The sequence below is a fragment of the Coccinella septempunctata genome, chromosome 4 (assembly GCF_907165205.1).
Source record: "Coccinella septempunctata chromosome 4, icCocSept1.1, whole genome shotgun sequence".
NCBI classification, from domain to species: Eukaryota; Metazoa; Arthropoda; class Insecta; order Coleoptera; family Coccinellidae; genus Coccinella; species Coccinella septempunctata.
This window is the reverse complement of record NC_058192.1, coordinates 30033705-30056927: the sequence shown is the minus strand read 5'-3', so window position 1 is coordinate 30056927 and position 23223 is coordinate 30033705. Positions and strand designations below refer to the sequence as shown.

The following is a 23223-nucleotide window of genomic DNA, read 5'->3' as shown; positions in this document are numbered from 1 at the left end:
TGTATACAGGGTGTGGCGTGATGAATGGATAATATGGTGCCTGCGGGTAGAGGACCTTATGGCGGTCCAGAAAAATATATTTTATGTTCAGTAAAAGTCCCTTTGTTTTCGAGATATTGGAGATTTTCGAAACTTCAAGAGAATTACACCCTTCGCCACTCGTTTTGCAGGAAAATGTTTTTTGGATAGTATTCCTGCATAGATGCGCTATCGAATGTAGATTATTATTTTTGGGGCGCATGAATAGTTTTTCATAAAAAAGATCTAACTCAAATTTTTGGTTTTGCTTATTTTTTTTTCCTAAGTTCAACCCAGCGTGGTGTAAAAAATAATATGGTTACCTGAGTGCCAAAGCAAGAGGAAACATGCCTGTTTCACTGAGATTTTGAAATGGTATAACTCACTATATTTCCAGCATTAAATACAAAATAAATGTCTATCACAATGAGTCAAGGCGGAGTTTGATGTAAGTCTTTTTCTTTAATTTTTAGCAACTGAAATGAGACTTGCAAGCAGAATAAAGCAATTATTCATAAGAAGTTGTAAAGCATCTAGTAGAGCTCCTGGTGAACCATATTTTAATATTGGTTTTTTTTAATACTATTACATTGAGTCAAGATCTTTGTTACAAACATGGTGAAATTTAATTTATAACTTGAAATTAACTCGAAAATATTGATTTCACCACGTTGGGGTTCAATAATAAGAGAAAACGAGAAAAAAATAACAATTTTAAAATATCGTTTCATCGAATAAAGTTTCACAAATTATGTTGAAATTGGCCACCATGAGTTCTGATATATGCTCTATGGTCTACACTTTCTAATGAATCATAGCTTTATCGCATATCAACAATTTTAAAATGAGTATCGTTTCATTGAATTAAATTTCACAAAAGGTGCTCTAAGAGGCCACCATGAGCTTCAGTACATGCTCTATACCTTCCTATAGCTGATCACTTTATTCTGCTTGCATTTCTCATTTTAGCTACAGTGTTAACATTAAACTAGGCCTCAACTGATTGCAATAGGAATTTATATTGTATGAAATGCTGAAAATATAGATTTATACCATTTCGGAATCAAAATGAAACGGCCATGTTCCCTCTTGCTTTGGCTCTCAGGTAACCATATTATTTTTTACACCGCGCTAGGTTGAACTTATGAAAAAAAAATAAGCAAAACGGAAAAGTTGAGTTAGATCTTTTTTCATGAAGAACTATTCAAGCGCCTCAAGAATAATGAATTACATTCGATAGATCATCTATCCAGGAATACTATCCAAGAAAAATTCCTTCATTTGGAGTCTTGCCTGCAAAACGAGTGACGAAAGGTGTAATTCTCTTGAATTTTCGAAAGTCTCCAATATTTCGAAAACCAAGGCACTTTTATTAAACGTAAAATATATTCTTCTGAACCACCATAGAGTCCTCTACCCGCAGGCTCCATATTATCCGTTCATTAAACCACACCTAGTATATAATGGAGAAGACAAGATATCATAGTTTTGGCTCTCATATAGTTAATATCCTTCTATTATGATCTCGTAAATTGCCAAGAGCAATCGATAGAGAAGATTGTATAAAAAGTGCCAAAATAAAATTCAGTCGATTCTGTCACCGTGAAAAGTTATTTTCGAATTTATAGCCGCGATACTTCAGGTCAGTTCCAATAAGTTCTGAAGGCTTAAACTTCCGACAGGTAGTGTAAAATAATGATATAATAACAAACCTCGAAAAAATCAAAAATAATGCGCCGGTTTCTTATGTTGTATATCGATATCGTCGAAATTTGTTGTCCTCATATTCTGCCATTTCTTGTCAATATTTACAACAGTATCTTGCTCAGTTCGAAAGTTCCCACTTCGTGGAAGTGTGCTTAGATCATAATTCGTTTCGAGAGCTCCTGGAGTGAACACGTACTGTCGATTGCTCTGTTCTTTATTCCGATATTTCGCATTGTTTCACGTCTGTGAACTGTGATTCTTTCCCAGAAGATAAAACTTTCGTAAGTTTTGGTTTGAAACATTATCGTTTTCACAAATTCCTGATCCTTTGGGGTATTCTCCGAATTATTTGATTGTTTACTTATTATCTGCGCCATTCATCTGCATAATAAACACCGCCCGCGCATATCGCTCCCACCTCGATTAGGCTACCAACGGGGACAATACGTTCTGACTTCTGTTATTAATTATCATATCATTAGTATCAAACTAGTACCGGAGCGGTGTGTAGCGCTCTCGTTTGGACAGGATATTAAATTTACGCAGTTGAGAATCTGCGTAAAGGATCCTTTTATTCACCCCCTTCCTATTTCCTTCTGTTATCCGAGGCCTTCCACCCCTGTGTCCAAGTCTTTCCTACGGGCCCAGGAAAGTGAAAGGTTGTAATTGTTCTTCCCAACCATTGAAATGCCACGATGCTGTCCAGCTTGTTCTAAGGCGATTGCCTCCAATCGCTCCCAGCTCTCGTGCGCTAAATGCGGTAAATATTATCACCCCGAATGCACTAATTACACGGAGCGCGAGGTTGAATCTCTGAGGGAAAGAAATGAAAAGTGGGTATGTCCTTCGTGCAACTCGAGGGAGCGCTCGCTCAGAAGTGCTAGTAATACTGCACGCCCACAATCCCCATCTGCTAGCTCGCAGACCACTGCTGACAACTCTTTGAGCTCTTCCATGAACACACAACAGTTCAATATAATTTTGGAAAAGCTCAGTAATCTAACAAGTTCAATCGAACGAATGGAAAAACGGCACGACGACTTATTGAATACACTTGTGGCTTGCACTACCAAGATTGAGGAGCACTCCAAAATAATTTCAAACCAACAGATCGATATTCAGTCCTGCAAAGACGAAATCTCTGACCTTCAACGCACTCAATCACATTTGAAGGCCGAAATCTGCTCCATCACTGCAAGTGTTGCCAGCTCCGGGCTAGATAATCGCCCCTACACAGAAGCTGTGCCAGAAATTCTAGAGAGGGTCAAGAAATCGCACAACATTATCATAACTAATGTGCCAGAAGGTGGCAGCGATTCCCATGACCTGGAGACGGTATCACAGATTTTGGACTGCATCAGCAATTCATCTAGTAAATTTATTACTAAAATAGTGCGCCTACCTTCGAAAGACAAATCCAGACCACGTTGGACTAGAGTTGTTCTTTCCGACCCCGACAAAGTCTACGCATTGTTGAAAAATAGAAATTCTCTATCGGGCCATCCTCAGTTTCGGCACATTAGGGTCCAGGAGGACAGAACTAAAAGGCAAGTTGACGAGTTGAATGCACTCAGAGACGAGCTCAAAATGAGACAAAGTTCTGGGGAGAAGGATATAACCATCAAATATGTACAGGGTGTTCCGAAGATAGTACAGACCCAGGCAGTGCGCGGCACCTCAAAAAACTAAACACTCTCACAATATGGCCCATCATTTACACAAATATTCAATCCCTTTCTGCGAAATTCCATGAATTATTATTGTATGTTCAACTCAATAAACCATTTTTAGTACTCATTTCGGAATCCTGGCTTCAGCCTTCAATAGACGACAGTATCTTTTCTTTACCTTCATATACGCTTTACAGAGACGACAATACTGAATCAGTGGGATACAGAGGAGTTTGTATATATGTCCGAAACGATATTACTGACAACTTCAGGATTGATGTGACGCATAAGGATTGGCGTGGTATCGACAACCTTTTTCTACAAATAACTAATAATCACTTCTCAATTATGGTCGGCTGTATCTATCGTCCTCGCCCATGTGCTGCCGATGCCGACTTAGTCGAATTTCTATCCATGTCTTCTGCATCCCAGAAGAACATCTTAATTGCTGGCGACTTTAATTGCCCCGATCTCAATTGGCCTTTGCTGCACTTACCGGCTGAATCATCGCCTTCCTTTCCCTATGCTAACTTTCTCCTCAACTCGGGTCTGCATCAGTTAGTTAGCAAGCCTACTAGATTTCGCTCTGGCCAGGTGCCTTCACTTCTGGACCTGCTAATCGTTTCCGACGTTAACCTTACTTCGGAGATATCTCATCTACCGCCGTTCGGTAAGTCCGATCACGCAGTGTTATCAACGGAGCTTCAGCTTGTTTGCTCACCCACCGCTCCCAAACATATTAGAACTTCAAGGAAAACCAACTACCAGAGACTCTCCGAAAAACTGCTATCATACAGTTGGAATGATCTCTTGCCCGAATCCGATGACATTGATAGGATGTGGTCAACCTTTTCAAGAATCCTTGACGAGTCGTTATCGGCTTGCTCGGAGGACATACATATCAAGCAGATTCCCTCAAGACCCTGGATAAACAGTCATCTGCTGGGGATGTTACGGCGCAAAAAATCCTTGTGGCAGCGGTATTTGAGAGATAGATCAGCTCGAAGCTATGACGATCATCGGTCATTCTCCAACTTTTTGTCCTCTACAATCCAGAAGACGAGATCTGATTACGAGAGAAATCTGACGATGAAAAGTAACAGAAAGAAGTTTTTTAAGTACGTTCGATCCCACATGAACGCAAAAATCAGTGTCCCTATTGTGAAAAATTCATCTGGAGTTGTAAGTGCGTCACCGGCCGAATCGGCTGATATTCTAGCGAGTCATTTCTCATCGGCATTTGTGGATGAACCTCAGGGCGCTGTCCCCTCGATGCATACCGCCCGAACAACATCTTGCTTAGATGACATAACCATCACTAGAAACATGGTGGAAAGAAATCTTTCTAATTGTAGGGAAGGTTCGTCACCTGGTCCTGATGGGATATCCACATCGATACTTCGACGTTGCGCACAAGCCTTATCCGAGCCTTTGTGCATTATATTTAGAAGATCTCTATCGACATCCAGTATTCCCAAGCCTTGGTCATCTGCTTTGATAACACCTATCTTCAAGGGTGGGGACAAACTGTCAGCTTGCAATTACCGCCCAATAAGCCTCCTGTCGACAGTTTCCAAAGTACTGGAGAAAATAATTAGCGACCTGGTACTTGAGTTTGCATCACAAAATAACTTAATCCCCAAGGAGCAACATGGTTTTCTGCCCCGGAGGTCAACACTCACTAACTTGCTCACTTGTATTGATGACTGGAGTAGGGCACTTGACATGGGCATTCCAATGGATGTGGTGTATCTCGACTTCGCGAAGGCCTTTGACAGAGTCCCTCATCGGCGTCTTCTGCATAAGTTGGAACACATGGGGATCCGGGGGAGACTACTGGAGTGGTTCCGATCTTTTTTGTCGGATAGGTCATTTCGTGTACGAGTTGGTGGTGATCTGTCTACGTCCGCGAAAACTGTTGAGAGTGGTGTCCCACAAGGCTCGGTTCTGGGCCCACTTCTTTTTATTTTATATACAGCCGATTTACCTGCATCAATTAGATCTAAATGTGCACTTTTCGCTGATGACACGAAGATTTTCAATCGCTCAATCAATTCACGGTTAATTCAGCAGGATCTCGATAATCTAAGCAGTTGGTGCCAGAGGTGGATGATGCCCCTGAATTTGAGCAAATGCTGTGTTATGCACATAGCAAAGAACAACCCTCGGGCCCCCTATTACATCGATGGGGTAAGACTTGGCACAGTGACTCGCCACTTGGATCTCGGTGTGACTATAGCGGAAGATTTGAGCTGGTCGGACCACATCGCGTCAGTATCAACAAAGGCCAGACAGATGATCTACCTCTTCAGCAAGGCATTCCCAAACACTGATGTTGTCTCCTGGGGCATGATTTATAAATCTTATATTCGGCCGATAATGGAGTATGCTGGTCCGGCTTGGTGGACTTCTTTGCGAGGCGAGGTGGATGGGTTGGAGTCTGTTCAGAGATGGTGCACCAGAATTCCCTACGGTGTTAGGAGACCTGACTACGCAACAAGGTTGAGAGTGCTCGATATGCCCACATTTGAACAACGACGTGCGAGAGGCGACTTAATGTTCTCCTACAGAGCGGTCCATGGTCACTTTGGTCCGGATATTATGAATATGTACCGTATGAACACGAACAATTTACGGGGCCATGGATTTAAGCTCGCGAAGGAAAAATTCAGGACTACCCAGAGGCAAATGTTTCTGTCAAACCGAGTGTTCAATGTTTGGAACTCCTTGCCTGAAACCGTCGTAGAATCGTCTTCAGTGAATGGATTCAAGAACAGCTTTGACAGATGGGTGACCTCGTCGAGATGACGGTGTTTCTATATTTTTTTTTCTCTTTGTTTTCAATCATATGTTAAGTTCATTTTCAGGAGTTCAATTTAAACTTAGTTTTTATGTCAGTTTATAGGTGTATTCCTCTACTCTTATTTAAATAAATAATAATAATAATAAATAATAATACTTATTCTAAAGAATGGTATGCCCAAGGAGCTGTTTACCTGAGACCGATCAGTATTCTGCCTGTTATGTTCAAGTTATTGGAAAAGATTGTAGCAGTTCAGCTTTTTGAGTTCAATAAGATCCTACCTGCTAATCAATCTGGTTTCCGGTAAATTATTCAGATTATTCAAAGTGCTCAATTTTGTTTTTGCTGCATTTCAGTAGAGCATTTGATACTGTGAGGTATGATAATCTTATGGCGATTTTCGAGTCTTGTGGTGTGTCAGGTGAAGGTTTGGAACTTTTGTGCTCATATCTCACTGTGTGGTGATAACATAAAGTTTGGAAGAGAGTGCTCGAGACTTGGGTTTGATTGTGGATGGTACGTTGAGGTTTCGCGATCTTGTGGCCTGTTTCATTCGGAGAGCTTATGGAGCCTTGAGGATGCTGTACCAGCATAGGTCTTATTTACCAATCACTACAGAAATGGTCCTATGTGAATCTTCTCGAAATTTAATTACCACTTCTCTGTTTTTGCCTTAACTAGGAGACATTAAGTCGAATTCAACGTGTTTAAAATAGCTCTATCAGGTTTATATATGCCTCACAGAAGTTGAAGGAGTCTCTTTGGTTGTCTATGAAAATTTTATTGGAATATTATGCCCTCTGTACTTACCATAAAATTATAGTAATGAGAGAGAGAGAACTGTTTTTTATTGACTGAATATCAGACAAGAGCCATCGACCTTCGGTCCTTCAGCTCAGTACAATTAATAATAAAAATGTCTCCTCTATCTTCACGAAAACCTGAGATATAGGTCCCCAGCACCGAACATCGATCTTTCAAAGAAGTTTTAAATCCAATATAGTCAAACTTCACAACTCGTTTCCAAATGAATATGATAAATTTATACCGGCTAGATTCAAAAGAGAGATGAAAATCATATTCTTTACAATATGAGTATTTTTTTTTCTCCGAAAATTTATCAGGTCTCATTGTTTTAAAGATGATCCTGTTGGTTATGTTTCTTTTATTATGTGAATTCTGTTCAATATTTATGTTCATTTTCAATTTTTCGTCCATTCATATCACATTGTTTTTAGTTTTTATGTGCTCATTCGAAAATGTAATCGAAAATAGGGGTAAAGTGTTAGAGCACCTTCTTGGTGAACTGCCCCTTGAGGTTCAATTTTTTTGAAATATAAGGACATGCATAAAATAGTATGTAAACCACAGGACTAAATTTCTTTCAATCTTTCAGCGAATTGAATGCTTCGGTCAGGCTCCAAACTTTTCACTTACTTGTATGTTATAATGCTCTCGTCAAATTTCCTCACGATCTTTTATGAGAAGGCACATACGTATAATTACTGTTCAATAACAAGCACATGAATTTGTTTCACCTCGAAATAATTTGGGCGACAGTCCTTCACTGATTTCATTTATAAATAAGTCACTCCATTCATAGACGATTTTGCCGGGTTGGATCCCAGAGAAAAAATTCAATCTCAAAATGGATGAAAAATATAATAAGAATTTCAAGAATAATCTCAATAAAGTATTATTATTATCAATTGATTTACTAATCCAATCGAAAACGTGAATTACAATAGATTATTGACACCAAACTTACTTTTTATTACCTAACCTTGAATAAAAAACTGAAAAAAATATTTTTTTTGTATTAATGTTCCCTACACATTGTGAAAAATGGCATCCTCAATACTACCTGCTAAATGGTTAAAGACCTGCAGTTTTGGTTGAACTGCGCTAAAATCATAAACAGGGTGAGAATTGAAATTCGATTTATTTTAAATCACCTTGGTCTTAGTGGCGGATACTTCCAGTGACAGTATGGTAAATGTAAAAATTGTAAAAATGTGCCTGATTTGAGAGGTTAGATGATATTTTATTTTTGTTCATCACGTCTCTGCACAAGAGATGATAAATCGCGCTTTCGTCTCATGTGACTTCTTGTTTTTTGAATGAAGGGAGTACTAATCGAAAGGAGCCATACCCAGTATATTTCTCATAGCATAATGATTATCAGAATTTAATGGAATACCTTCATTAATTTTCATAGGGGGGGCACATTTTGCTGTATTCAAAAGTGTTAAAACGCTACATCCTACAAAATTTGAATAGGAACAAGGGTCGAGTGACACCTCAATTCGAATTTTCTTTTCAGATATGTCCAACTCGAGTTCTCAGGTTAGTAGTTAGGCAAGAAAACAGATGTTGTCTAATTTTATTTTTATATGTTCAAAAGTACTAGGAAAACAAATTTAATGTAAGTAAACAAATTTCAGGAATGGGACTTGAATATATTCTCCCATATAATACAAAATCAACCAATGCTTCGAGAACTTGAATGTCCCATGAAATAAACAATAGTTTAGATTAAAATCTTCAAAATCGATTTCTCAGGTTAGTAGTTAGGCAACGAAACAGATGTTGTCTTCTAATGGTCTGATTTAATTTTTGTATTTTCTTACTAGGAAAACATTCAATTTTAACTTAAGTAAACAAATTTCAGGAATTGGACATGAATTTATTACTTAATACAAAATCCGCCAATTTGTGGAGAATGAAACGGTGAGAATAATTCTGGTTAAGATTCATGTGACAATTCTTCCATTCGAATTTGTTTAAGAAAAATCAATATAATTCATCATTTCGTCACTATATAGGAATGAATGTCGCACGAAAAACTACTTGAAAAAATTCTCTACACTTTAGTTGAATTATCATCAAAATCGGACATCTGATTCCGGAGTTCCGTAAAAACAAACAAACTAACAGACTTTCACATTTTTAATAGAAGTGGCGATTAATAATATTTGTGAATAAATGTGTCTAATTTGATCGGGGAATGTGATATAATTCAACAACTTAGTAAAAAAAAAAACAAGTCAGTATGAAACCTATCTGATGAGTTTTCAAATTTTATGTGGTATTTCTGTGCCATATTCCAACATTTATGGCAGCCCCATTTATTGGTCTTAGCCAAGCTTTCGACGGAGTAAGACTCGCATACGGACTAGTATTAGTCAAGAAGGTAGAAGTGCAACCAAATATTATTTCCATTATCAGAAAAGAACATTGGCAACAATACTTATGTAAAGGTAGAAATAAAACAATAAATAGAGTTTCTTTTTCAACCGGAATACGAAGAGAGGTCAGTTCAAGCCTACATATTTACGGATAAACTTAAAAATGATTTCGAAGAAACCGTAAAGACATTTAACATGCAAATCTCTACAAAGATAACGGAGTCCCTTATCATATCAAAAGAGCCGCAAGAACTAGAAACGGCCTTGAAGAGAAATTTGTTTTAAAATGGGTGTTTGCGGAAAAAAACTGTCCTCTATTCAATAAATAATCTAGCTAGTGCCATACCATTTTGGAATCCTTATCAAATTTGCTAACTTTAAAGTTACTTGCCAAATTCTCAAGTTGCTACTTACTAAATGTCAGTTGTACTGCTCTGGCCTTAAATTATTTTGTGCTGGTCAATGCCGCTTATAAGCACTTCAAAGACACCTAACTACCCTATGGCCAAAAATCGTGAAAGTCTCTCGGTAAGCCTCCATGTTACGTAGGCAACTCGAATTACTTGCCCTAATTACTAATAGCAAAATTGACGGTAGGATAGGGGATTCAAAAACACATACAACTTTCGAGAGCTCGTTCTCAGATAAACGAAGAATGATGAAAACCGTAGCTATCTACGATTCTTCGTTTTTGAGTTATTAGAAAAAATGAGAATTTGACGATTACGAAAAGTTCTCATAACTTTTTTGTTTTTGAAGTTACAGATCTGGAACTTGAACTTTCTACAGGCACTTTTTTACGTAGAATCAAAAGAGGGGCTAAAAATATTTTTTCATTTCGAATCATTAGGCGAGCTTTTTTTTTAATACAAACTTCAAGTTAATTTGTTATTTATGAATTGGAAAAAATCTTTTGTCGGTAGATTCTACGTATAAAAGTGCCTAAGAAGATTCAAGTTTCAGATCTGTAAGTTCACAGACAAAAAAGTTATGAGAACTTTTCGAAATCGCCAAAAACTAATTTTTTGCTAATATGTAATTCAAAAAAGAAGAATAGTAGGAGGCTACGGTTTTCACCATTCTCTCTTTCTCTGAAAAAAAGCTATGAAATGTGTGTCATTGGTTTTCTTCTAGTTCTTATACGTAGTTCTCGAGATCCCTTCAGTAGAGAACGAATTGTGCCCATCCTATACATACCCATGCTGATAAGATAATTCTTATCTGAATCATTTCATTTCATACATTCCCGACAGATCAGCAGGCATTCTATATAGGGTGATTCATAACTATTGGGTCATAGGCTAAGGGCAGATTGTTTGGACCAAAATATGGGGATAGGACCAAATATACCTCGATAAAACACCTAAGAACTGTATAAAATGCCTAGGCAAAGTATGAAATGGACAAAAGCATTCGTATTTTTTCATAAATTGCCTAGAAGACCCAGGCATGCATTCTATACATTGGGGTACCATACATTTCGGCGTATGATACAAGAGCTTAGGAAAAACCCTTTTTCCCCATGAGTAGTGTAGTGATGACAAATTTGTTTACAGAATGAGATTTTAATACTGAAGGGCTTCTTTTTCATTGACATAAAAATTTCTTTCCTCTCTCCATTTAGAAATTCTATCTGAAACAAAAAAAACAGAGTAGAAAACGTGAAAGAAAAAGTAAACAGTACAGCCTTCATTACACTGATTCGATGATATACAGGCTGTTCTACAAGCTCTATGACAAACTTTGACAGATGGTAGCTGTGCGTATTCTGAACATTTTTTTCCTATGAACATATATCCAATTCGTTTTTGTTTAGAGGATACAAGCATCTGAAAAATCATATTTTTATGTTCAAATCATAACAATCAATGGAAATTTTGCGACTTATAGAAAATACGAGAAAAAAGCTTCAGAAATTCGAGATTTTTCAATACGAATGTAAACGCTTCCAGATTCACCTGGGGCATGTTGCCGTTTCTTATAGTTTCGGAGGAGTTTTATTATTCCTGAGAACCTACCTACTTTTCTACACGAAACCAACCAGAAAACGACAACTGATAGCAAAATATCTTTCTCCATATCCCGTAGCACAGTCCGTGACCCAAATTCGGTCGCAAAATATCTAGATCAATTTTGAATTAAAAAAAAATCGAGATCCATTCCTGCAAAGATATTACACACATGTAATATCTTTGCATTCCTGCCATTCACTCAAGTCGCATTTTCGCAAAACAGCCAAGTGAGATCAACCCATCCCCTGACATTAACGTAACCTATGTATGTATGTATGCTATGTCATTAGCTGACCCAGATTTGTACTTTTATATTTCAGTTAGACCTAAAACTGCAATAATATCAACTTCGAGTATTTCTTATTTTCTCTGCCCAACAATTTTTCTCCATGCCATTTATATATAGTTCAAAGTTCAAAATGAGGATCTTTCAAAAATTTTCAGTTTCGTAAACAATTGAATTGACTTAGTTTTTGAAGGAAGATATAAAAATGAAACATCTTGAGTAAGTAAAGAGTTTATGCACTCTCAGAGGTTAGTTTTTTTTTAATATATATATTCTTTATCCTGAAATCTAAAATGCATTGATGTTGAAAATCATAGCTCATGGAACATTTAAACTGGTGAAGTTCTGAGATTCAAACTTTCCAAATTAATTCATGATTAAGACTATTGTTATGATGGATCCATATTTGTTTTAAGACACACAACGTATGATCCTCCTCGAATAAGTATTATTTCCTCAAGTCATATAATCGAATTTTTGCTCCCGGCCGATCTCTCATATCAATGCTGCAGTGGGATAATTTATTTTTCCTTATTCATAATTGTATGGCGAAGCGAATAATTAGCTATATGATTATAGATCATGTTTTATAATCGCTAATTTCATTATTGATTTTCATATTACAATGACGCGCATATTCCTCAGTTCAGAAAGACCGTCCAAGAAAATTGGTGGATAGAAGGATGTATCAGAATGTACTCATAAAATTTTTTGTTTCATTCTGACAGTCCTAGAACCCCACCTCCAACGATCAAAATGAACCGATATTCTTTTTTTTTTCTTTCTATTCAGAATGTTTTAAGAATTTCTTCTGTAGAAGATAAGTCGGTTGAAATGACTGGCCGAGGAAATTGGTGGCTAAAGTATATAGAGGAATGACTAAAATATCCTAACATAATTTTTTGTTCATACTACAGTTCCGATAATCAAAATGAACTGTTCAGTTTACGATAAAGCGCCTATTCCTCTTTTTTCAAATTCAGAATGGCCGGCCAAGAAAATTGGTGGATAGAGGAATGTATCAGAATATATTTTTCTTCATTCTGACAACCCTAGAACGCCACCTCCAACTACCAGATGAACCGATTTTTTTCGGTTCAGATTGTTTTAAGGATTCCTTCCCCAGAAGATAAATCAGTTCAAAACATCCGGTCAAGGAAATTGATTGCTAAAGTACATACAGGGATAACTAAAAAATCCCTTCATAAACTTTTTAGGGTTTTCACTCCCAATCTCTGAAACAAAATCAATTAAAAATGAAATCAACGATTTGCTCCTGCGTTAACTCTTGTACTAATTTGTCAGGAGCAAATTAACTAGAAAAAATTGTTGCCTGACTATGAACTCAAAATAAATAACGTTGAAATTATAATTCTCAGTTGTAACGTTTCGGAGTCTATATCAGACTCCTTCATCAGACGAAAACTCTATTTTTGAAAATCTTCTGAATTGTGGCTTTTGTTTGACATTAATTGTCAACACACAGAAACAGAGACTGCATGGAAACGTTGATTCATTTAATTTTGAAATTACCGGATGACAGTTCCTTCTTTAGTAAATTGATCCAAATATGATCTATTCCTACCGAACAATTTGCCAAATTATTATCCTGATCCAACAGAATACACGTAGACTCTTTAATTTTTCGTTCAAAATATTCTGGTTCCGTCATTAAAATTTTAGTGTTCTCCCAATCCATCATGTGGTCTCCCGTATTAGAACAAATGTGATCTGCGATTTGTGATCGATTAATTTCTCTATTTTTAATATTATTTTTATGTTCGCGTTTTCTTATTTCTAGAGGTCTGGACGTTTCACCTGTATAAGTTTTACCACAAATACAGGGTATGTTGTAAATACAATTTTTTGATTTTTGTTTTTCGTTCAAAGGTTTAGTTTTTGTTAATATAGATCTTTAATCATTTTGCGTTTTAAAAACAGTTCGTATGTTGAACTTCGAACCGATTCTTCTTATTTTTTCTGAAAGGCCATTAACATAAGGAATTACATTCAACAAATTTGTTGAATGTAATTAATCGATCACAAATCGCAGATCACATTTGTTCTAATACGGGAGACCACATGATGGATTGGGACAACACTAAAATTTTAATGACGGAACCAGACCATTTTAAACGAAAAATTAAAGAGTCTACGTGTATTCTGTTGGATCAGGATAATAATTTGGCAAATTGTTCGGTAGGAATAGATCATATTTGGATCAATTTACTAAAGAAGGAACTGTCATCCGGTAATTTCAAAATTAAATGAATCAACGTTTCTATGCAGTCTCTGTTTCTGTGTGTTGACAATTAATGTCAAACAAAAGCCACAATTCAGAAGATTTTCAAAAATAGATTTTTCGTCTGATGAAGGAGTCTGATATAGACTCCGAAACGTTACAACTGAGAATTATAATTTCAACGTTAGGTATTTATTTTGAGTTCATTGTCAGGCAACAATTTTTTCTAGTTAATTTGCTCCTGACAAATTAGTGCAAGAATTTACGCAGGAGCAAATCGTTGATTTCATTTTTAATTGATTTTGTTTCAGAGATTGGGAGTGAAAACCCTAAAAAGTTTATGAAGAGATGCAGAATCCTCCCAGAATAAATTACAATCGATATCTAAAAAATCCCTGACATAATTTTTTGTTCATACTACAGCTCCGAGGATAAAAATGAAATATTCACTCTTCGATGAAGCGCATATCCCTCATTTTTCAAGTTCATTATGGCCGGTCAAGAAAATTGGTGAATAGAGGAATGTTTTAAGGATTCCTCCTCCATAAGATAAGTCAGTTCAAAATAGTCGGCTAAAGAACGTCTCTCTTGATATGGGGGACCGCATATGAGAGGACAGGAACTACCAGAAATAAGAAAAAGAAATTGATGGCTCAAGTATATAGAGGGAAGACTAAAATATCCCTAACATAATTTTTTTGTTCATACCAGAGCTCCGAGTATCAAAATGAACTATTCAGTCTAAGCTGAAGCTCATATTCCTCATTTTGCAAGTTCAAATGACCGGACAAGAAAATTGGTGGATGAAGGAATGTATCAGAATGTACTTAGAATAAATTTTGGTTAATTCTGATAGCCCTAGAACCCCACCTCCGACAATCAAAATGAACCGATATTCTGTTTATGATGGAGAGCATGTTTCTCTTTTTTTTCCAAAATTTAAAATGACCATCCAAGATAATTCATGGAGTGGGTGCATGGAGAAAAAATTTTCTTGACCATTTTAAATTTTCAATAGAAAAAAAGAGGAAAATACTCTCGACCGTAGGCGGAATACCAGTTCGTTTTGATACTTGAAGTTAGAGCTCTATGGCTATCAGAAAGAAATAGAAAATTTTCTGAGTAAATCTTATAAATTTCTAAAATTGTATCAATTTTATTGGCCAGCCGTTTTATACATTCGAAATAATATGAGGAACATGCTCTCCATCGTCTACCTAATAGTGGTGGTTCATTTTAATCCTTGGAGCTGAGGCTCTTGGGCTTTCAGTATACAAAAATTATGTTAGGATATTTTATTGATCCCTCTATTAACTGTATCCATCAATTTCTCTGACCGTCTATTTTGAACTGATATTTCTCCTGGGAGTAGAAATCCGTTAAATATTCTGAATAGTTGTAAGAAATTATAGATTATAAACCCTAATCTACAGGATGAGTCAAAAATGTGTACCGAGCTCTCTGGGGGTGATAGAACATTGAAAAATAAATATAGTTTGCCCGTGGCTCAAAATGCAGTTATGTGGGGAAATTTTTTTAGTTTTATTAACTTTCAAAGGATAAATCTACCTTAATATGCATTTTGGGCCATGAATTCATTTAACAAACTACACTTATTTTTCAATGTACTATCACCTTAGGAAAGCTCGGTACAAATTTTTGACTCACCCTGTATAATCCTTGGTAAGATGTCACTCCATCCCTCCTTGCATATAGCTTATTATTCGCTTCGGCATTCTACTCTAAATAAGGAAAAATTAACAGCCTGCAGGGTTGACATCGACATACGGTATTGACCGTGGTGGAATAGTCTAAGCATGGGCAAACTACGGCCCGCGGGCCAGATCCGGCCCACGTGAAAGTCTAATCCGGCCAGCATCAAGATTTTGAAACAATCGCCAGTATTTTTGTTTTCTAAGTTTGAACGCCTGATAAGGAAAAGCAATGTCACCTAATACCGAGTTGTCTCAAAGCGTAAGTTGCGTACTGTTTATTATCATCTTGAAATGTTGAAGATTATACATCGAAGACGACAAATTAGCTGGAAACGTATTTAGTGGAAGAAGGACTGATAAATGGGGGCTTCATAGCTGCTGAAGTGAACCAAGTCCAGTGGCGGCTCGTGATCTAGGTCACTAGGGGGCTACTTTTGGAATAATAATAAAAATATGAAATTTTAAAACCAGTTTTCCGCAAAATTTTATGCAATTTATAATTCTTTTTGAAACACACCTGTTCCTATCTACTTGCTCGTTGTGCTTAATAATATTATTCCGATATTCTAATTGAGCAGCGATATTAGTCGTAACCAGAAAAGCTAATTCTGTCGAACAATTTACATGCTTGGCAGATAGCTCATGCTTCTTAATTTTTTCATTAAGGTGCTTCAAATCTCTAAATCCTGCCCTTGCCCATACGTTATCAATTGTTATACACTTGTCTTGAGAATCGTCTTGCTTAAGAAGTTTTTGGAGTTTTATCTGCCTGGGTTAAATTTAAATCGGGAGTCGGTCAACCCAGCAGTTGAATACGGCTTTTTTCCGCCAGCGAAAGCCTCGCGAAATCAGTTTTTAAAATATTTTGAACACTATTGTCCGCCGTGATTTCAAAACGTAAACAAATACGAACGCACACTAGGTTGTCTATACGCTAGCCGGCAGCGGCTAGACTGAAGCGGATAGGGGCGACTTTTATCGTAGCCCTTTTACTCCTTAAAACGACCGACACGAAGAGTTGCGGCTGGAGCCGAATGACTGTCCGAATGCAAGAATTCGGGGCTATACGATTCATCGCCCATGCAGGGACGAACTGCTAGATTATGATTGAAATAAACAAAACTGCAGGAGTCGCATGAAAGTTTTACGTTAATAAATTATATAAATAACCGTGGAAAGTAATATTTTCATTGAAAATCGTATAGAAAGGTAAATAGCATAAAAGGATTGATTCCTTGTGATTTCTTGTATGGGGGGCTGTAGCCCTATAGCCCTCACAGACCAGCCGCCACTGACCAAGTCCATGCAGCCTAGTTTTGGGATACATGACTTAGGTTAGAATATAAGCATATGCTTACATTCATTTTACACAAATCTAAAGAAGTCACTTTTGAATTAATTAGTGATAAACAACTTCTATGTCATGTATCTCAAAACTAGGCTGCATGGACTTGGTTCACTTTAGCCCTGAATCCCTCAAATAAAAGTCCACCAATTGGTTATTCAAATTGCATAGAGTTGTGCTCGAGGCTCAGCCTTAGTACTGCGTGTGCATCTGGCAGCGGCTGGCATTATTTCTTGTAATCCCCAGAAAAAGCAAAAGTTGCCAAATCTCTTTCGAAGTTCCAACGACTGCATCGCAGAACACAAATAGTGATGCATCGAATCCAAAACTTGCAACGAACGGCTTGTTGCTGAGCTCCAAACATGAAGGCAGTATTCAAGTGTGATTAATACATGAAAATTTATTCAATTATTCGATTCTGCGTAGTTTGAATCGATCAAGTAACGGTTTCCTTCTGAATGAAAATTTTTGAGCTTTAAGAACGGTATTAATTATTGGATCTAACATTAATTTCAGTTAAGCAAAGTTTGCGCGCAACTTAGCATAGGTGTAGTGTTCTAGTTCTCTCAATTCTAAACTAAATTATTTTGGATTTGCTTGGGAGTCTTGGGACCTCGAGTTATAGCAGTCTACAGCGTGGTTACTGAGATGATGATATTATGCTCGTGGTGGTTAGTAACGAATCAAGCATTAAAATTTTCGTTTGGTTCGTTGTCAACGTCTGTGTAATTCGAAGTATTTTTGACCTTTTGATTTTCATTGATGAGAGCAACAAAAATATCACATATTTTTCAAAAATTTCAAGAAACAAAAAATCACGTCCTTCAAAGTACCTTTGACTAATATTTACAACATTACTACTGGAGGGAGGAGCACCAAATATGACGGGCGGAATATGGTATATTTAATGAATAATCATAATATCTTGGGAACAACTGCATATTGTTATGTGAACAGGTGTTTTCCACTATGAAACTATGAATAGCAGCGTAAGCAACCGACTATAAATGTGCCTACAGATTACTCTAACGTGACGTGGGCCCATGTCATAATGCGCATGATTCAAAAATCTAACATCGGATTTTGCGCGGAAGCGTTCAATGTGGGAACGTGGGAATACACGTGTCAACGTCACGTCTGACTAATTTAGCGCTTCCGCAAAAAATCCTATATTAGATTTTCGAATAATGCGCATTATGACTTGGGCCCACGTCGTCAGAGTAATCTGTTGGCAGCTTTAGTGACCAGCTTTTAGCATCATCACGGCCAATTTCTACCAGAGTATGGACAATTCTTAGAAGCTCAATCACAGTTTCATTTTTCACATACTCTTTCGTATCCTACCGAACAATAATTAATTTTTGTCATTTTTTTTTACTTCTCTAGGATGTTAGTCATGTTTGATGTAAAAATCGAAAAAAAATTAATCACTTGTAAAAATGTGTATTTTTTTTTCGGCCCGCCTAGGTAATTTTTCATTTCATCTGGCCCTTCCCTCAAAAAGTTCGCCCATGCCTGGAATAGTCGGTATTGAAACTGGACGGCCAGGAGTAATCATCACTACGGGGTATAAATCGGGTTCATTTGGTTGATTTTTTTTCGCTTATCATATTTTTTAATTGATTTGGTGGTAAATTATGGAGTCACCGAAAATATAGATCGCTGTGCTTACTAGTTATGTTATTAAACACATAATCGATGTGTCACACAAGGTAGTCTAATAGGGCCGTTTCCGTTCGCAAGATTTTTCATACCATACTTTCTGGTATTTTATATTCAATGGTTCTGTGTATCGTAATTCGAACGCGGCTAGAAACACTAGCGATATCGGAACTCACCTTGAATGTATTAATGTTTTCGAAGAAGAAATCAGTTTCCTGATTTTTGCCGCCGTTTAAGTATATAGGGTAGTGTTTTTGTATCTATCCCAAATTTTCTGCGGGTTTCTTTTATATTCCAGACTTTCAGCTTGTTCTGCTTATTTATATAAGCTTATGAGTAGCAGGAAATACCATATTAAAAGTTTCTAATTATAGTCCGTACTGCTTTTAGCTTATTTTATTTTTGTGAAAATCGAACTAGTGTTTCCAAGGTCATATAATGATATCTCATAAAATTGCATAAAATGAGATATAGACTTGTGTATAAACGGGACATGTGGCCATTGTAAACTATTAATTTGTAATATGTAATATTCGTTCCTGAAGGAAAGCTTTTGATATGTCTTGATATCTTTAAATGGCTATAAGTATTTCATGGATTTCATTTGTTTTCCTTTTTGAATATATATATTTTTCAAGACAGGATCAAAGAAAACGAGATGAGGCCCGTATGCGCAGGCTAAGAAGAGGTAACAATAACATGTGGCTGCGAATTTCCAATAGCATGCCGCCATGGTTACTAATTAATCACAGGAGCAGATATGGCTTTCTATTCGCCACTGCTACAGTGCTGATCGGCCTTTATGCATATTATCTGAAATCCATCAATCCTAATGTGAATTATTTATCACAGTAAGTATGCTCTTATGATTTAATAGAATATGAAATGTATCTACAGCGGTTTGACACTATGTCAAATTCAGTAATGATTACAATACTAAAAATTTAAGAAATGAATTCTCAGTACTATCCATGATGTAAATTTTCAGACATAACAATAACAGGAATCTGTACTCCGAATATCTTTATTAAATTTCTTGTTACATTGTCGACGTTTCGAAACTCATCTAGTTTCTTTCTCAAGGCTAAAATGTTAAATGTAAAAAATCAAATTATAGTCATCAACACGTTAAAATAGCAGAAAAAAAGGAGTTAACCCAATGCTGACCTCATAACTTCATAATTTAACCTATATTTTCATTGCATGAGCGGCCATGGTGGGTTTTAGTTGGGGAGCTGACGATGCTAAATCGGGATTTACTCGAGCGTCGTAGAAACCTAGTGGATTTTGAAGATTAGATGGTAGAAGGAAAAAAAGGTTCTATGATGTATGCACTTTCAGCGGTGGGGAAAGCGTCCGCAGAGTCTCAAAGATCTAAAAAAAAAAATCGTCAGGTGTACATACTCGACCGTGTCAGATTAAGATACTGTATATGCCCTACGTGTCTCTTATAATGAATTCATGCTTATCAGACAGTTTGCGCGATGGGACTGGCCGTATGGAAAAGTTGAAAATGGTAAAAAAAAAAAATTTTATAGCGTGTCAAATTTTTGGAGAATATGTTTATTGGAACCAAAGGAAGCTATTTTTCAAGGGATTAATATCGGTGTTGTAGACGTGTTGAACCATTAACCTGACCTAAGCAAGGGGGGTTTTCTTAATCTGACACTTTGAAGATGACAAAAATGCTTTTTTTTCGAATTTTTCCCTGCCTCTATCTCTAATCGTTTTTGTATTCATAATGAAAGTTGAATATAATGAAATTCTACACAACATTAATCTGAAGCAATTTTACGTACTTTTAACTGTTCTCGAGTTAGAGGGCGATAAGGGCGAGGAGCTTAGCCACATATGCGAAAGGGCAAGGTCTTATCCCAGAAATCCCAGTCTTATCTACATTCATCCAATTGACAAAATGACAAGGAATTTCTATGACGACAATTTCGAAATTAGTTACGAAAATTTAAGTGTTGTCTCTGACTGAACCTTATACCTCAATTACACTCAGCCACTGCCACTGCCACTCTCGCTGCCGGAAATATTTCCCGAAATACTTCTGCGGCAGTATCGAAGGCAGTGAGTATTTACACTCTGCTCCATCATTTCTCTCGCGGCCAAGTTTCGGCAATGACGGATGAAGAGATAATTGCAGCCTCAGCGCTGATTTTTTTTTCGCCTTCAATTCCTCAATTGGAATATCCCCCATACACAAAAAATCACTTATGGCCACATTCCGACCACTTCTGAGGAGAAAAATCCAGTCCATTAAGTCTGGATCAGGAGCAGATGATGTTTTTCAACCTATATGGTTTGCCTTTGATATCATGGAAAGGTTTCTGGGACCTTCGTATGAGGTAGAAGAAACCATAAATACAGAAAACGAGGTAAGTTGATGATTTTATTTTTATATCCGTCATTGCCGAAACTTGACCGCGAGAGAAATGATGGAGCAGGGTGTAAATACTCACTGCCTTCGATACTGCCGCAGAAATATTTCGGGAAATATTTCCGGCAGCGCGAGTGGCAGTGGCAGTGGCTGAGTGTAATTGAGGTATTAGAATGTATATACTATTTTCCAACGAGTGAATTTTCGCTTCAGAATGTATCGCTAAATACCTCGCATTAATCGCGAAATATCTCAAAATCGTTTGAACGTAGAAAAAATTGGTTCTCTACAACTTTTATAATGAATGCGAAATAGATTTGAAGCCCATTTGAGGAGATATTTCGAAAATCTGATTTTTCTGACCTTTATGGCCAGTTTTTATTGTTTCTGCTTGCTAAAACTGTCCGATTATGTTTTTTCCGTTATTCTTGAATAATTATCTTCAAAATAACACGTGACGTTTTTTTTTGCAACTTTGGCGCCCTCCCACACATTTCGATAAGCTTGAATTGTCAGATTAAGAAAATATATACTTTTCAACATGTAATTAACCACATAAAAAGGTCATCAAAAGGTCTGTTTGAAATTATCTAGCATTGGTTATGGAATCAGGGTCGTAGCTCAATACATGAATGTTAATACATTAAAAATTTTATACCATGCAAATTTTGAATCTGTTCTAAGATTTGGTATTATTTTTTGGGGTAGCAATGCAAGTGTGGAATCAGTATTTGCTGTGCAAAAAAGAGTATGGGAACCAGGTGCAAAATGAAGTTCAGGGACTCTTGTAGAGGCAAATTCAAGCGTATGAATATAATGACTGTATATGCCTTGTACATTCATGAATGTCTTTTGTTTGTATTCAAGAATAGAGATAAGTTCCAAAACGATGTCAATCATAGCTATTCCACAAGAAACAGAGATAGACACTTGAAAAGTAAAAAAAAAAAGTATTTTTGATTTTTAGTGGATTCGTAAAAATGAAAACCGCAGAAAAATGCAGATAGCTATTTTTCTTTGGGAATCCGATAATTCTTTGCATAAACTTCAAAAATTCAGTAAAAATAGCTTTCAATAAAAAAATAATGTTTAAAAAAACTGAACACTGCATCTCAGACATTTCAACATTCACTAACGATGATAATTTTTCAGTATATGGGATACATGACATATAGTTCCATGCATAACTGTCAAGGATCTTATCAAGCGAAAATTTTATACAGGTATTTGAACTTTTTACGAGTACTGGGATATATATTTATATGATAATTTTATGTTTCCTTCAATATATTTGTTAGATGTATATAACAACTGTTACTGTATAGTGTATGAAATTTAATTAGGATTCAAGCAAATGCTTCTATTGTAGTAAAAAAAAACAATTTTTATATAATTCATTAAAGAAGTCCTTTGTTTGATATTTCAATTGATCTAAAATCATGCCCAAATCCCGAATCTTCTTGCAGAGGCATCATCAATGATAATTTGGATAACATCGATACCGTTTTCCATATAATACATTTTTTCACCGAATTCATTTTAAAATAACTTTTCAAGGTATGCATCAATTTTGATCATGTTTTCTATTTGTAGCCTATTTCATCTAGTTCTTCACCTGATGCCGAGTCTGCGGGAATTTGATTTGAATTCGATGGTATACAGGGTGGACTGAAAATTTCAATTTCCTCTAAATTTCTGAACACCCTGTGGAGGTAATTAATGTCGCAATGATGGGTATTTAAATGTGTTTTTGGAGCCTGATTTTCTCTTAACATTTTCCTATTCAATTTACGTCAATAGATCCATCCTGTAAGGAAATACGATTTTTCATGCAATTTATAAAACTGCGTTTACATTAGCGAAATTTCCTCGCGAAAATCACACGGGCATCAATTACTCTCATCGACTGAAATTTCGCAGTTCCCAAAACAAAGCGCAATTAAGAGCGAAATCTTTCGCGAGTGGAGCGAGCCGCCTTCAGTTTTTGTTTCGCAGTAAGTACGGAGATTGTCGACCACGTTTACACTATGCGAAATTCGATGAGCGAAACTCTTTGATGCGCGGACAAAAACCGACAGACCTGTGGCTCGCAGCGAGGGCCCTCGCCCCGCAATTCCTCGCGGTGAGGGAGGCGTCTACACTAGGCGAAATTTCCTCGCGCAATTATTTCGCGAGGGAAATTTCGCTAG

The 23223-nt window shown here is 36.7% G+C and overlaps 1 protein-coding gene across 3 annotated transcripts in view; it reads left to right on the top strand.

Annotated features, from left to right (window-relative positions):
• LOC123312239 (TBC1 domain family member 20) overlaps nucleotides 1–22448 on the top strand; it is a 96654-nt gene extending 74206 nt beyond the window's left edge. Inside the window, exons 7-8 of one of the 3 annotated variants that reach the window (XM_044896566.1) lie at nucleotides 19287–19499; nucleotides 22187–22448. In XM_044896566.1, coding sequence (XP_044752501.1) covers nucleotides 19287–19499; nucleotides 22187–22202 — 229 coding nt within the window. In that variant the 3' untranslated portion in view covers nucleotides 22203–22448. Of the gene's footprint in view, nucleotides 1–8521; nucleotides 8545–8642; nucleotides 8720–19286; nucleotides 19500–22186 lie in introns of those variants that run through there. The other 2 variants (XM_044896569.1, XM_044896567.1) reach the window with 2 other exon arrangements.
• The last annotated feature ends 775 nt before the right edge of the window (nucleotides 22449–23223 follow it).